The sequence below is a fragment of the Trachurus japonicus genome, chromosome 1 (genome assembly GCF_045865225.1).
Source record: "Trachurus japonicus isolate A0001 chromosome 1, Traja_1.0".
NCBI lineage: Eukaryota > Metazoa > Chordata > Actinopteri > Carangiformes > Carangidae > Trachurus > Trachurus japonicus.
The window spans coordinates 19,126,290-19,142,884 of record NC_140907.1 but is presented as its reverse complement, the minus strand read 5'-3'; the positions used below and the strand labels follow the sequence as shown (position 1 = coordinate 19,142,884).

General features: G+C 40.7%; 1 protein-coding gene across 1 annotated transcript in view; it reads left to right on the top strand.

Annotated features, from left to right (window-relative positions):
* Positions 1 to 16,595, top strand: part of ctnna2 (catenin (cadherin-associated protein), alpha 2) — a 312,279-nt gene that overhangs the window by 287,226 nt on the left and 8,458 nt on the right. Inside the window, exons 13-16 of the mRNA XM_085778569.1 lie at positions 1,374 to 1,525; positions 6,121 to 6,234; positions 12,720 to 12,901; positions 14,642 to 14,747. Of these exons, the coding sequence (XP_085634695.1) occupies positions 1,374 to 1,525; positions 6,121 to 6,234; positions 12,720 to 12,901; positions 14,642 to 14,747 (554 nt within the window). The remainder of the gene's footprint in view (positions 1 to 1,373; positions 1,526 to 6,120; positions 6,235 to 12,719; positions 12,902 to 14,641; positions 14,748 to 16,595) is intronic.

Below are 16,595 nucleotides of genomic sequence, written 5' to 3'. Positions count from 1 at the left end.
AAAGAAAAGGGGAGAGAGTTTTTGTAGTGCCTTTTATGTATGGTGAAATATAGCTTATGTTTTATATCAGACAAATAAGTATACTGCAGATACACCTTCAGTGCAGCCGACTAATTGATTTAGTTCACGCTGCATGTAAGAGAGCAGGAACGTGTGGAGGAGAATAATAAAAATCACAGTCGGCTTTCTGGTGGAGGCTCAACAGCCGGGCTGCAACACTTTATTTGTCTTTTCCTGTTTTGCTATTGGCCTGTCTTCATAAGACCTGTCATTTCCCCTGAAAATGGCATTGTCTTAAATCAGGCTAAGTATCTAAAAAAAAAAATCAACTCTTCAGAGACACATATTTGTTATTTTCAAAGCAACAATAACATATAAATGGCCTTCCTCTACCTCTCTCCACAGAAAATGTATTTTCAAATATGTGTGTTCACTATGGATTCATGAAAATACCTGCACAGTTGTGGAGCTGAAGCACACAAGCCACAAGTAATATTGGGGTTGTGGGCCTATAGATGGTATAGTATATGGAAACCACCTTTTCTGGCTGGGGACTGTCTGTCTAGGTAAACTGAAGCTTTTGTTATGATAATTTGCTACAGCACAAACTTCATATAAAAAAAACCCCCACATTATTAAATTCTGCATTCAATTATTCTGACTCAACAGAAGATTACGTAGAAAGGTGGCCTGCTAAATATTCAAACATTCAGCCCATATTCTTGAATATTGAATAATGTCTATTCACATTCAGCACAATTCACATAACACACACAAGTCTGGCCAATTGATACTGACAACAAAACCAACCATTTTTATGGTCAATAGGGACTTTGCTTTTGTTGCCTGGCTTTTGTTCAGCTCAAAAGACTTTGATGAATTTGTTTCCCTCCACCGGCATTGTGAGATGACAGGCTGAGCTTGCAAGTCAGCGTCCTTGTACTGTAACACTGAGTGAAGCACACACAAGCAATCTTCTCACAGGTTATCAACACACACCTCCCCAATGCACACAAACACATCTGTAACGGACGGGCAGACCTTCCTGTGAAATAACTAATTGGCGTGCAATGTGTGAACGGCATACTGTACTGTCACTTACACAGACATTAAGAGTGACATCCCACCATTTTTCCTGAAGTGCACAAGTAAGCAGGGGGAGACCCTGCTATGAAAAAGAATCAGATGAAAAGGTTGTTATCGTGTCTTCAACTAGAGAAACTGCACATCAGTGACTGCGCTTTCACCATGCCATCCCCTTTTTAATTGCTAAGCTTTCGTTCATTCTGTTCCCAAGCAAATGTGATAAACATAACTCTCCTATCTGTCTTTTGTTCCCTCTCTCCACCTCCTTACCTGTTTCCTCCCTGCAGTCATGCCCCGTTTTGCTGAGCAAGTGGAGGTAGCTATTGAGGCACTGAGTACAAATCCCCCGCAGGCCTTTGAGGAGAATGAGTTCATTGATGCATCCCGTTTGGTGTACGACGGCGTCCGTGACATCAGGAAAGCTGTCCTCATGATAAGGGTATGTGCATTGCCTCATTTAACAATGTAAAAGGAAAACACTCACTGAAATTCACTGAAATTGTTTAAATGTGCTGTAGTTGTTAACTCTGAATTAAATGTTTTTATGTTTTGAAAACGCTGACCAAAAACCAAGGGCAGCAATTTATTTCAGGCTTCCTGCAAATATTTAAAACATTGATTTTGTATTATATTGTGAATGTAGACATCTAAATACTTTATCTGGTAGTGTTGCTGAATCGTCAGTCTCTATGTCTGCGTTTAGCTTCACAAACACTTCACTTTTTGCCCTCTCAATAATCATTTGAAAATTTCCTCTTCTCCCTATGAGAATAACATCTCTTGAGTCATTGGATTCATCGCCTTGTGAACTTCACCATGACTCATGAGACAAATTTGTCACACTCAGAGACATTCTTCCACCCCCCCCTTCATTTTCATTTTAGCTAGACACCTCAGTGGGACATTGTTGGGAGAGCAAACTGTGCTGCTGGCTAGCATAGATGATAGTGGATGTTCTCTGACAAAAATATATCAGCCCTAAGGATGAAGAAAACCATAATTGAAATCTAAAATTCAACAGAATTCCCATTCGAGATGTCACACCTGCGACATGATCTGTTTTGTGAAGCTGACAGAACATTTTAGAGCATGTCGTGACAAAAAAAAGGAAAAGAAACCCTGCATAAAATCATGACACCAGCAGCTCCGCCGCCTCACATACCTCTACTCTGATGCTACACTATCTGCATTTTTCACCCAAACTGGCCCCTCTCTCTTCACCATGTAATTCATTTATTCAACTTTATGCAGGCTGGAAGGTTTCCCAGTGAAGCTCTGGAAAAAATCTAATTATGGAAAATAATTTGATGTTGGTAAATAATGTAAAACAGGCAGCTTTGAACTGCCCAGGACCAGCTGGCTTCATAATCCCATCCAAGTTCAATTACTTTCTGAGGAAACAACTTAGAAGATCCTTGCTTTCTCTGTTGTCTAACCCCATCATATAAATAGCAAATGTTGGTGCCACATGCAATAGTTTTTTTGTGCACACACTTCAATGTGTCGGGGTGTTATTTTTCTCCCACCTAAGCCAAGTAATGGCTCCTTTAGAATTTTTACAACACAGATCTCATGAGCAGTCAATGGATTAAGAAACCAATTCTCCACAGTGTTTATAAATTGAGGCAGGTCTTGAGAAAGAGTGTAAAGTTATAATGAAAGTTCTGAGAAATATAGTTTTTCACAGTTTACACACACCACACACACGTACACACACACACACATGGAGCAAAGCAGTGAAGGAGCCATTAGAATGAAACATGTATGAAATTGAACAGTGATTGGAGACTGGTAGCTGTAATATAACCAATGTTTACACTCTCTCCCAGCTGTCCCACAAACCTACCCACAGTCTGTCTCATGCAGAATGTTTAACTTTTTCAGTACATGCTTCCTGCAGTGACAGGCAGTATGATGATTCAGGCAACCGTGACACGATGAAAATACAACCAAAGAGGGCTGGTTTTGGGAGCCTTAACAGTGTAAAAGAGTGAACTGTGGACATTCATATAACCCTTAAAGATGCATTTTGCAAAACATGTGTTTTTGCTGGAGTCCACAGTGACCTCACTGAAATGAATGAGGAGGCTTTTTTTTTCGCACATTCTTAATGTCTGTGTGAACATGGCCTGAGTCATACTGTCTGTTTGTGTTATTTGCCTTTCACTCAGCCTAAGCAGTAACATCACACTTCAATTCAGTTGGAGGAAAAACTCAAATACCTGTATCATGGGCTGAATGTCTCCTGAATATTACAGCTGGTCAGGTGTGGTCTGTTGTACCTGTGACCACACCCAGCATGATAGCTCTAGCATGGTACCATAGTGACATGACATATCTCTGATGCACGGGTTGTGGCATGAATGCACCATTATTAGACTGGATTTTTGGATCCACATTATTTCAAATTTAGAGTGAAAAGGGTGTCACAAGCAGACAATCATTTGCATCATTAATAAATCAAGTATACTGTATTTAATTTGAGATAAGATTGGAAGATTATTTTCCGTGATGAAATTAGGTCAGTACAGAGGCAAAAAATAATGTGATTTTGTGGTGCAAAATTTGAATACAGGCACACACATAAAAAAAACTGTAAAATATTCAAATTGTAAAATAATTCTAACTATACACTAAATAAATTGAATATAATGAATTTGGGGAAGTTCTTACTATTTGAAGCTTTAGATTCCAAAGAATATGAGCAAAACAGGGTATGATATTAGTGTTAAATAAACATCATCCCAGCTATAGTGGATAAATAAATACACTTGGACAAAAGAATGCATAATGAAGCTCCATGTGTCCTGAACATTGTGTAAATAAATTATCAGGAGCTAATTCTCAGTGTGTGGGTGGTCTTAATTTTTTTTCCCAGCTCATAGCTGCCCCTCATTAAGGCACATCGGTCATCTGTTTTATTTTTATTTGGACAATCTCATTGAGTGCGTCAGAAAATGTTAATGTTCAGTAGTGATAGAATGTCCAACAGTGTCCAACAGGCCACACTGGATCAATCACTGTTGGGAATACTAATGAGGACATTCAGCACAATTACCAAACCATGCAACAATAAATGCCCATTTATTACTGCCATAGGCTATGGTCTACAAGCAACCTGTTGTTTGGTAGAATTCCTGCTTTATAGCCAATGTAAGCACATGTTTTGTGTGAAACAGTATTTATATCCATAATTTATCAGTATAGAAAGGTGGTCTATAAACAGAAAAACCCAGAGTGCTCTCTACAAGGATAACTGTGACAACACCATGAATTCAGGGCTTTTTTGAAATGTCAGGTGTGTGTAGCAATGACTTTACTCATGTTCATGTTTCAGTCGGATCATCTGCTCTGCATCAGGTTAGCCACTGCAGCATACAGTATGTTGCCATGGTGACTGTAGCCCAGTTAAAATTGAGCCACCTTCACCAAGCCTGCACTGAAGTAAGCTGGCTATCCCACTAATCTTAATTAGTGATAGAGCCCCATGTAGCCAGCAGAGCTAAATAAAACTGTGTAATAATTATTTAGTGGTTAAGTCTGAGCAGATGCAAAAACTGTAACTCAATTATATTCCAATTATATTATTTGATGACCACACATTGATTTTTCTCCCAATGCCTTTACAATGTTAGCATGATAGCGTGGTGGTGTAATACTCTGCATCCCTCATTGAGCAGCACTGGCCGTTTTACTTTCCCCTTTGAAATAAATACAATAGAGAAATCAAAGGACTGTCGTCACTTTTTAGAGTGAGAATTACAATCACCACAAAGCCATGTTTAAACATTATACATCTTCAAAGAAAGGAAACACATTTATGTATTATAAAATAAAAGCAACATTTGTAACATTATGTTACATTTAAGTTTCTCCAATCTCCAATTCTGTTGTGAATCATTAAAGCAGCTTTTGAGAACTATTGTCTGATCCTTGTGTTGTAGCTTGACAAGGTTATTAACAAATAACAGTTCTTCATTGCCAGTATTACTGGCATAATTTTTCAGATCAGTATAAATAATTTTACATACCATTACATTGCTTTGACAGTCACTTTTAATGATGTGCAGTCAGTTGTTCTAGTTTTCTTCTCCTTTGACTTTGACATCATGGTTAAAAACCTTAAGAGAATAATTATGTTAATGTATTTAATATTTATTTTTAATTTAATATTTGATAGTAATAGTATTAACTGAGTGGGTGCTCCGCTCCTCTGAGTTGTGAAGGTTATTGATGAGTTTTTTCATGTCATAAAATGACAAAATAGAGAGGAGCATCGCTGAGAGGTTACACTGCTGGTCTCCTGTGTAAAATTACAGTGACATCCTTCAATGCTCCAACTTTAAAGCTAAATGTAACTCGACATGTTTGTCTTACTTCACAGGAGCTACAGTTGCTGAGACAGGTTTTGTGCAACCTGTGAATGTGTGTACATTATTTGGTTGGAATTTACATTCCTATGTTCCATCACATAGTGGTTAACATGGAGATTAAAAGGCAGTGCCACTGGTGTTTCTCTCCCATCAGGTATCTTTTCAACTTTCCACCAAAGCCAGATCATGATGACTGTTAATTGGAAAGATACTTATGATCCCCAATTTCTGCATGTTCAAAGTGTCACCAGTTTGCTGTTGTTTAATTGAGTAGAAGACTTTCAGTGAGTGAGGGAGTTGCAGGGGAAACAAACCAATCAACTCACCAAATCTCTTTAGACTAAAAAAAAATCTCTTTTCATTATGCGTTTGATCTAGTATTGAGGGAACTCACACATACTCTATGTCCATATCTCAGTCTGAGATTTGACTTAACATGTGTGACATCTCTGCCACAGTTTGAACTCAAATTCCCAATGAGACACTGTATACTGAACATTACAACACAGGGGAGCTACGCTATCTGTTACTCCTCCACAATGAAGGATGAAGTAAAAGAAAACTGCCCTTTTCAACTGTCAATGTAGGAGGGTTTTTTTTTTCTTTTCCAGTTTCTCTCTCTCACTCTTTGACTCTTTGCCAAACTTTGTGTTTCTCACAGACACCAGAGGAGCTGGAGGACGACTCTGACTTTGAACAAGAAGACTATGATACTCGCAGCAGGACAAGTGTCCAGACCGAGGATGACCAACTTATTGCTGGGCAGAGTGCTCGGGTGAGTTGATGTTCACTTCCCCACTGTGCTGCAACATCTCCAATGTGCCACAGTTAAGCTGAAATGTAAAAAATGTACAGAAAAAGAAGAACTATTATTCCAGTAGGAGGCTGAGGTGCAAGTTGAACTGCATCTCACCTCCCAGTACCCACCCCATTCTTTGGCCACACTTGAGTCAATTCATCCAACTTGTTCCACTTGCATAGCATGAAAGTCCATTTAAATGATTGTAACAAGCAGGATTATTTTAAGTAAACACTGTTTGGGGATGGCAGGTGTAAAATTGCAATCAAAAACAAATAAGTAATTATCCAATTCCCTTCAGATACCAGACAAAAGACAAAATACAGTATGCCAAGGCTTCAGTCATGATCGCTAGGGTCTCGGCTTTGTTGCACATTAACAATTTTTCACTTGGGCCCAGCTTAAAGAACATTAAGAGGGTATCAGTGCTTGCTCCCCTCCAGCAACACAGAGGCTCTAGCGGTGTGTTGCATGTTGAATGGATTGTGGATGGCAGGAGTGTGACTTGGCCCAATGCCTCTCCCTGTGGCACAGGCCTGTATTATACTGCCTGGGTCTCCACACAGTCTGCACACATGGGGGTAATGCACAAAGAAAGGAGAAATACATTTTAAAAAAACTACAGCTTATCGCTGCTAAATACATGTACTGCACAGCTGTAGCCCCCCGTTGTGATGGCTGAAAAGAAAAAATGAGTCAGGACCGGGGGCACTTAGAGGCAACCATTTGTCCTTAAGGCTACCGAAAAGGCTTAAGGCTATCTCACTGTGGCCACAAGTAGCAATAATGGGATAATGATTAATAGAAAACCATAGTACAACAGTAGTGCAAGTCATAAAGTGAGCAAACAGGCTCATGTAATGTGAGATTCATATCGCCAAAGCGTAATAACATTAGCTAACATTATCCACTGTCCAGAGTGACCACAGCTGTAGGGAGACAGTTCCAGATGAAATACCCATTCCCTGGTACCCTGCAGTGTGTGTATTTATTTTCCTTTCCTAGTAAAATGTTTAGTCTAGTAATATATATTTCTGAACATCATCTAGTGTATGCAAGACCTTCAAATTATAACACAGATTTTTTTTTTACTTTGTTGTTGCCTTTTAGAACATGATCTTTAACATGATCTAAAACATTTTTTTTTTAACTGAATGTTTAGTTAGAATAAGGGCACTAAAATGATCAAAAGTAATATTTTAAAAAGACCACTTGGTAACGGGTCGGGTACACACAGCAGCATCCCCTGTCTCACACCTTGTACTGACCTCTTTCTTATGACATCACAGCACGTGGCTAAGTAACTCGTAGAACGTGTCATTGAGAAAATCTAAATTGGCCCATGGACAGTCAAATTATGTGTTTTATTATTTATGTTCAGACCATTAGTATAAATACTCTAAGTTTGTTTGTTTGTTTTTAACAAGTTCCAAAGTAGCTGAGAAAGTAAGTTTTGTTTAATTTATTGCTCAGTTCAAATGCTAAAATTTAAAGCTGAATTCCAAACATGAATAGAACAGACTCAGGTTTTGGGTGCACAATAAGCAGCTCCAGGATGACTGTGGGGGTCCTGGGTGTGAAGTGCTTTGAGTTTGTTGTATGCATACTCCTACTAAGGCTCCCGCAGAGTAACATTGCAAGACCATCTGAGCTTAGACGCACCAGCACTGCGGCACAAAGGAGCTTCACAGCATCAAACTGTTAACTAGTTTTCCTGGCACGCGGCTATGTTTTGAGTGGGCAGCTCTTCTTGGGAACTGTTTGAAGTCACAGCATGTCCCTTTGTCCTAACTTGTAACTGTAATGCAGTGATATAAGATGGATTAAAGGGTGATGTGGCTCAATATAATGATTTTTTGCAAACACCTAAAGGTAGGGATTTTTGTTTTGTTTTGTTTTATTTAGACATGATAGGCATGGCAGCATCATCCAAGCACTTAATCTTAAAGGTAGGGTTGGAGATTCTGGAAAAACGGTTCTATCAGGCCACATTTTGAAAACTTATCTCTGAAGCCACGCCTTCACCTTTCCACGGACGTAGGTGAAGACACTCAACGTGCATTGCCAGAGCTACATTGCCACCCATCAGACTGGAGTGTGGCTTTTCCGCGGACGTAGGTGAAGACTCTGATCGCGCACACGAGAGGAGGGAGAGGGAGAGAGAGACGGCAGCTTGATTGGGCGTAGGCCGAACTAGAAATGAAGGCTTTTGATTGTTTTTTTGCTTTTCAGAGCGAAAAGACAGAGTTTTGTCAGTCCTGCAGCTGCCACAGAGGTCTGATTATTTTTGTTCCATTTTCTGAATACATAATGTATTGACTACTCTCAGGATAGAAGGACCATTTCACCCAGTATAACAAAAAGTGTTTCTGAACATGATTACCAACCATAACTTTAAAAAGCAAGCTTTGCACTCAAGCTTGCATCAAATAAATACCCGACGATGTATAGCAACATGTTGACAAATGTATAACACATTTGGTTTAAGGTATTGTGTAGCGCATATTATACATCTGGCATAGTGACAAGGCCTCTCACACAGTTAATTGATATCGCCTGTTTTTCCACTCATAGACACTGTTATGCCCTCAGAGACTAAACATTTACACACGCAGAAGGCAAGCACATCCATAAAAGATGTGTTTGCCGTGAACCGCTGGTGATCTGCCCAGCCGGCCTCAGCCTGTCGTGTCAGGATAGAGCTTGATGTCCTCTCACGGTCATGCCAAGTGCACGCTGGTGCTGTGTTTCTATTCAAACAGACAAGAGAAAGCGTAATCCATTTTCTCCATAGGAGCTGACATGAGCACATTGAGGTTTACAGTCATGATCCCTCCAAGCCCCTCCAGTGAGCGGGAATCACACACAGGACACAGGCGTGATATCTCCCTCTCACTTTCTGGATCTCACTGTCACCCTTTTGCTCGGTGTAGAAAGAAATCAAATCAAGTCGGGGGCAGTCCCAGGAGGCTTTGTTCCCAGTGCTGTGCCTTGTGTGGTGCTCCACTTGTCACTTCTATTATACTTACGCATAAAGCTAAGTTATTAGAGCAAACATGCATAATGAGAAGGCAAAAAAAACACACAGGGGAAGGAGGCCTGTACATAGTGTCTCTTTCTATTAGAACATGCAGACGCAAACTCTCCTTCTACAACACACCACAGATAATGCACAGGGAGCCAAATACAAAGCACCCCCACCTCTTCCCTCCCTTCACACACACCCAACATCTCTTAACACAGTGATTGGATAACACTGTTGATAGGTCATCCATAAAATTGAACTCTGAGTGTCTGGGCAGTTTATTTCAAATGAAACAAATTAAAGTCATTTCAAGACGCCGCGCTCGGTGAAGAAACCCGGAAAGCGCTCTAATCCCTGCAGACGTAGCCGAGTCGCAGAGTGTATTGGCACAGCACCCCTCGGCCGGATTTGCCACTATGTTAAGCTCCCAAGGCCCGCTCCTTGTTGTTATCAGTAAAGTAGGGGAAGGGATTTGGGGATAAGTGAATTCTAGAGAGCATGGGGGGAGGAGGGAGGTGTGGGGGCCTCACCAAGTGCCTTCCTGCTCCCCTGACGTCCCAATTGGCTCATATGTTTACCCCTGTGCTGCAGTTTTCCTTTTGTATTCAGAACCACCCCTCCCTCTCCCTTTCTCTCTCCCTCCCGCTCTCTCTGTCTTCCTCCCTGATGTTCTCTCTCTTTTGTCACACCATTTTCAGAGTGAATCGCAACACCAACCAAATCCCTCTCTCCCCAACCTTCCTTGATCCCTAATTTTAGAAAAGGAATTTTCAATCCAAATTGTTGAGTTTCAAGAGACTTTTTTTTTTTTTTTAAAGTCCCTGTAGCTGTTTGGGAAAAAGCTCCATCTTGGTTTAATGCAGCTCTTATGTGCAGAAGACGGGGGAAGGCATTTTGATTGCACTTACAGAGATAGGCAAACCTAAAACTACTCTGATTGTCAACTTATATTCTTTATCTGACTTGTTAGAGTGTGATTTAGCATAACTGTATTTCTTCTCAATGATGTACCTACCACTTTGATACCAGCGGCATACTTTTGGTGTAATTATAGAAATAAGTTAATTATTGATGCCTCAACAGTTGGGTGTGAGAAACCTAATGAGCACCGATGATATGCTAATGACTGCACTCCAGTCTGGAGGTCAGAGAGATCTGCCTGGTGGCACAGCGCACTCACCTGTGTCGCTATTGATTAGACAGCAATTACAGTACAGCGTTGCCTACATGATATTTTTGGCTACATTAAACATGAACATATCATCAGGAACCGCACCCCAGGGTGCTACAAACTATCCAGGACCACACGCTGAGAGCACAAGCAAAGTGTCTGGTCTGAAATGACTTTTTTAGTTATATTTATGAATATTTGTGCATGCATTATGTGTATGTAGTACATGTAGAGTGTTCATATTTGGCGTCCAGGCTCCGACCTTGTCATTCCCTCACACAGACAGAGCAAGCTCAACAGAGCAGTGGCGAATGATGATGCTAACTTCCCCGCCAGTGAGATACAGTATAGATTCAGATCCCGCTGGGTGAATGCTAAGGCAGTGAGGCTTTTAAAGTGCAGTATGAACAACAGCAAATGTCAGCTTCCGTTTGATGGGACTGTGTAATTGTTTACATACGGGGATAGTGCAGAGTTTCACGGCGTCATGAAGCACCTGTTTGCACACGACATGTGTTCTTTAAAGGATGAAAACAAACGCTGCTTAACGGATGAGATTAAACCCTGCTTATTCACCTTCACATATCTTGCCAAATGCTTTTTGACCCTCCAACAAGTGGTCTGTTTAGCGTATGCTGGCGCCTCCAGTACACAGCGGAAGAAAAAAGGGTGTTTCAGAGAGAAGATAATGCTGTGTGAGCAGACTTGGACTGATTGCCAGAAGTAGCTGGCAAGCTTCACCTTCTTTGTTCGAGATTTTGGTTACAGTTTGTTTATTAAACTTCATTAGTGCAAATCAACTAAGCCAATATTGAATAATTCAGTTTAGGGATCTGTCTGATTAGTGTATCTATGGAAGTAGAAATTTAGGGGGCACACCTGCAGAGTGAATACAAGCTTGCCCTGCTGGAGCCACTGGTCTATTTTAAATAGCTTATTCCTCATTGTGCAGTCCAAATAGGTATTAACTTGGTATTTGTTTTAAATGTGAGCAGTGCTTGCACCCTACACGCTGTTTAATGGGATTTGCTGATGCACTGTTGTTTGTGTGTCTTGGCACCAGCAGCAGAGGAAATCTACACTGGGCTTTAGGGGGCCGCTTTTGCTTGTTTGTTTATGTCATTCTGTTTTTTTTTGTTGTTTTTTTAAGTGAGCCGCCATCAAAGCTTTGCACTACTTTAGGCATGGAGTGATCAGTACGCTGAGACTCATGGACATGTCTCTTGTTCTTTGAGCTTTCTCTTTTCTGACTGCTTCTAACTGCTCCTCCCTACTTCCCTTCGAAGAATTTGAGGACAAGTCATCCAAGTGTCTGCATCTCCGTTCTGACACATCTGCCAGGAGACACGAGCAAAGTGATACACTTTATCACTTGAGTTCACCCAACGCCTGCACGCACCACCTTTGCTATGAGAGAGGGAAAAGGAGGACAAGGGCAATTATTTCATTAAGAGAATAGCAATACTTGGAGGACAGTCAATAATAGATGAGGTTAAAAAACAATGAATGGTGACTTTTCTTTTTTCTTTTTTTTTTTACTGTACTCGTTTTCTCTCTGCCTCTCAAGTCAATAGAATCGACCTAATGGAAACCAGGTTACTCTTCCTTCCATCTCACCTCCCTGACATAATGTTGAACAAATGCATTATTCATTCTCTGGTCTAAGAAGCCGAGGTAATTATACATTTATCTCCCAAATAATACCAGGTCCTTACTGTGCCTGTGACCTTGCCACAAGATTTATGCCATTTTGTACCTGCCCCCAAAGGCCGCTGAGAGAGCAAATGTATTCTCATAGAGGGAAAAAATGAAGGCAAAAATGGATTTGCTCTTTATGGGTATAAGATGTCATGGGGTTTGAAAAGGTCCAGCCATTAAATGTTAAGTTCAGAACTTTATTTTGAAGCATTTCAGAAGGGCAGGGATAGTCAGACTCTAAACTTAATGTTCAAGTTTTGTAGGGAGGATTAAAAAAGTAGACTGGACAGGAAAAAAATAGAACAAATGGTGCTACAGCTTTTATAAACTTCCCTTTATACTCTTTCTCCTTAACTAATCCCTCTTTTTATTCGCCCCTTTCCTCATTTCCCTATCGTTCCGTCCTCCACTAACTTATCTGCCTCCTTTACCTAAATTCCTCTCCTCTGGCATTTCCCTCATTGTGAACCATTTTCCAAATTTATTCCGCTCAAATTTACTCCCCTAACAACCTCTTCCTCCTATTCTAATGCTTTTGTTTCCTCCACACTCGTATTTTGTCTGCAGGCCATCATGGCGCAGCTACCCCAGGAGGAGAAGGCCAAGATCGCTGAGCAGGTGGAGAGCTTCAGACAGGAGAAGTGCAAGCTGGACGCAGAAGTAGCCAAATGGGACGACAACGGCAATGACATCATTGTGCTCGCCAAGCAGATGTGCATGATCATGATGGAGATGACTGACTTCACCAGGTAAAAATTACAACAAAATCTAAATCCACAAACTGTTTTTTGTTTGTTTCTTTATTTTTGGACAGTTAGATGTATGAGAAACAAGATGTAAACTGAACACTAATGTTTTATCATAATTTAGTTCATATGGCTAATTTGTTAGCAAACACTTACTTAATTGCACATCTGGCAGATACACAAACTCCAGAGGGTAATGTCTGATTCTTAAGCTGCTAAATGCTCCACTTTGATCACAAGCTATTTGCCAGCCATGGCAGCATGTGGCTGGTATTATTTTCATCATCATGGCAAAGTGTCCTGGAGACACCGACTCTTGCTGGCACTGGCACAGAGGTGGTTTGGCAAGTGTTTACATGTGTGTAGTTGAGATCAAAATGAAGACTGAGTTCAAAGAAGGCTGTGGCCCAACACATTATGTAGAATAACATTATAATTACTGAGTACTCATGGGTCAGAACATCACCATGTTGATCGGCATCGTGGTTGGTGTGATCCCATTGCAAAAAATAACTTTAAAAAACTATGTCTCCCTGCAATTTGTCACTGGTTAGATCAGATACAGTGGGTGTACAGATGTTTTTGTTTGTTTGTTTGTTTGTTTTGTTTTTTTGCCTGTGTTTCTGAGAGCAAGTTGATTAGAGCAGTGTGACTGAACCCAAACAGAAAAGCTGTGCACCATGAAAAATGTTGAAAAGCTCTGTACAGCTGAGGGCAGCTGGGGACAGCTGATACATTTCTGTGGGTTCAATATGAGTGAGCCCTTTTTCATACAGATAACCTTGTAACCCATAGTTTATATTAAAAAAAGAAAAAAAACACTTTACAGACTAAAGTCCAAGAGGTATTTCTCAGGGACACTCCTGCTCCATAAAAAAAATAAAAAATACTGTTTATACTGTAGCCATAAACAGTTTGACAGGGCAAAGTGACCCAGATAACCTTTGTTTTAATCAGACTGTTTTGTGATCCTGTGATTCAAAGATATCCAATAACACATACTGTAGCCTAATCTGTTTGCTTTTCCAGTCGTCTTGTGTGTGTTTACTAAAAGCCTGTAGCGTTCATTTCAATCTCCCTCATCTAGGCTTAACGCATCTGGGAAATCCCTTATGCCGACCGATGGGTATCTGTCCGTGATCCACTCCACAATTACATGGCATGGATCTACCCCAAAAGAACAAAAGAAATAGAAATTAGAACCATGAATGATTAGTCATGAATGATTATGGCTGTAGTGCTGTGACTGCACCATTATTACTTGGCATTGACCCCAGTGACTGAAAAGAATAAACTGAGTGGAAACTTCAGCTTACCGCTGACTAGAAATGAGACATCAGGAAAAAGACTTCTATTTGCCACATTAACTCTCCCTGTGCTGTCAAATTATGAAGTCATAACACAGACAGCAGGCTCACTTGTTGGTGATTATCTCCCTTTATTTTTTTATTTCCTACTGTAACTATACTATTTTAGGTTTCAAAAACATAAACTTTTGTTTTCATGTGCTTCAAAGCACACATGATACACCATGAGGGACAAAGATATACCATATTTGTTACATCCATTATCTACTGTCTCTTGATTGTTATGTTTCGTGTTTCTGTTTTAGCCACTGTATGAGCTTGTGTGACACAGTCAGAGTGAGCGCAGTCTTTAAAGACACGCTCTGCATGTCTTCTGCCTCTGCAGCTCCAGCCACATTCACTATTTCCTTCTTTGTCACCCCTTGGATTTTCCCAGAGGCAAAGGCCCCCTGAAGAACTCCTCAGATGTGATCAACGCGGCCAAGAAGATTGCAGAGGCTGGTTCCAGGATGGACAAATTGGCCCGTGCTGTCGCAGATCAGGTACTGTAGCTTTGCAACTGCATTTGCATCTGTCACTGTAATTTTTTATAATTTTAGTTCAGTCAGTCTGAAACTGCCTCTGACTTTGTCATCATATCTGGCAGCAGACTAAAATTTGACTTAGAGTGACTGGGTATGGCCATTGGAAATCTTTAATGTGGGCATTGATGGGCACAGCTGGAGTGGTGGGCTGGGTTGCTGCATGACTTCCTCTCTCAATGGGACCAACACTGAGAGAGCAAGACAGCAGAACCAAGTTGTGGCTCTAATATAATTAGCTCCCAATCTAGGTGTTGCATTCATTATCAGATGAGTACCTCTCTAAGACACGCTGACAGACCAGTTTCAATATCTAATCAATCAGTGCTGTGCCAAGGGAAGATGGGAGAGAAAAGAAATAGGTGTGTATGCTGTGTGTGTGTACAGCAAATGAAGTGGGAGGTATTTCAGAGTGCTAGCAGCACTTCAGGTCATGCATAATGTTCTTCATTTCATCTGTCTCTAATAAGCAGTGAGAATAAACTCAGGCACAAGACTCGCTGATTTATTAAGGCAGCCTGTTGTCATTGTAATTGCAACTGCTGTTTGCTAGCAAACCCCTACAATAATTATCGTTGGTTTCAGTATCACACGCTGAGCCCCTTTGCTGTGCAGCTAAGCTGGAGCTCACATCAAAATTTAGGATCAAATATTTCTCTGAAGTCCCACAGCTGCACTGAGGCCAGCAGACAAGATCAGTTATTTTGTGGTTTAAGGTATAATCCACAAATGGGTCTTTTATGTGCTTGAGTTTGGATTTCCATGCAATTTTGATAACTAGAAGGCAATGAATCCAATGAAGCCCTATGAAGGCTCAAGTGTTATTTAAAACCTGAGTTAACTGAATTTTTTTTTGGAGAGCACTGCTGAACACAGCTGATCACAGCTGACAGCTTAAGAGAGAGCAAAAACGTATCAGCTAACGGTGGCTTATTTACATATCCAGCAAATACAAAGCAATTTATGTCTAATATTCACTTTCTTTTCAGCTTTCTTCCGACCTCCTCAAAGCCTGTGGGGAAAAAAAGAATGTCAATTTAGCTGCTAAATGCACCATTGTATTTACTAGTTAGTTGCCAACTTCGTCTGTCTTTATGTTTAGTGCTGAGATAGTTTACACACTGGCTTATCACTTTTGCTGTTGTGTCTGGAAATGATGGGAGCAGTTTAGTTTAGTTTAGTTTAGTTTAGTTTAGTTTATTATCATAGGACAGTGTACAATCAATTTTAGAACAATGAAGAGATGGTTGTACCAGATTTAGCCACTAGGGCTAATTTCCATCTGTAGTCAGACTGAACCAACATGGCTGAAAAACTAAACGCTGTTCAGGGCCACCAAAATCCTAGGGCCGGCCCTGCCAGTATGAGCTGATTTCAGCCATCTACTGTACATCTTTTTCAACCCGTGCCATCTTGAGACAATATGGGACTTCACAACAATACTCTGCACTCAGCACAGAGCAGACTGCCTGTCAGTTTGAGTGGACGGGGAGTATGCTAAGCTTCCATCTGACCAGAAGGTGTCTTTAGTCACTGCTCTTCTCATGTTACACTGTGCTGCTCTCCTGAACATATTTCACCACAGAACAAAGTTTCGGGCTGTGAATTTGAGTTTGTTGTGCAGTAATTACCACAAACAGAGAACTGAAAATCAGGAGTTTCAGTCTGTGTGCATCTAAACATTTTTGCATGTTTCCATGTGTGAGAACATTTGTCTCAGAATACTCCGTCTCCCAGGATCTGGAACAGAAAGGACAAAGGAAGCATGAACTTATCTCTGTATGCTTATGTATTCACGTCTTGGCTTGT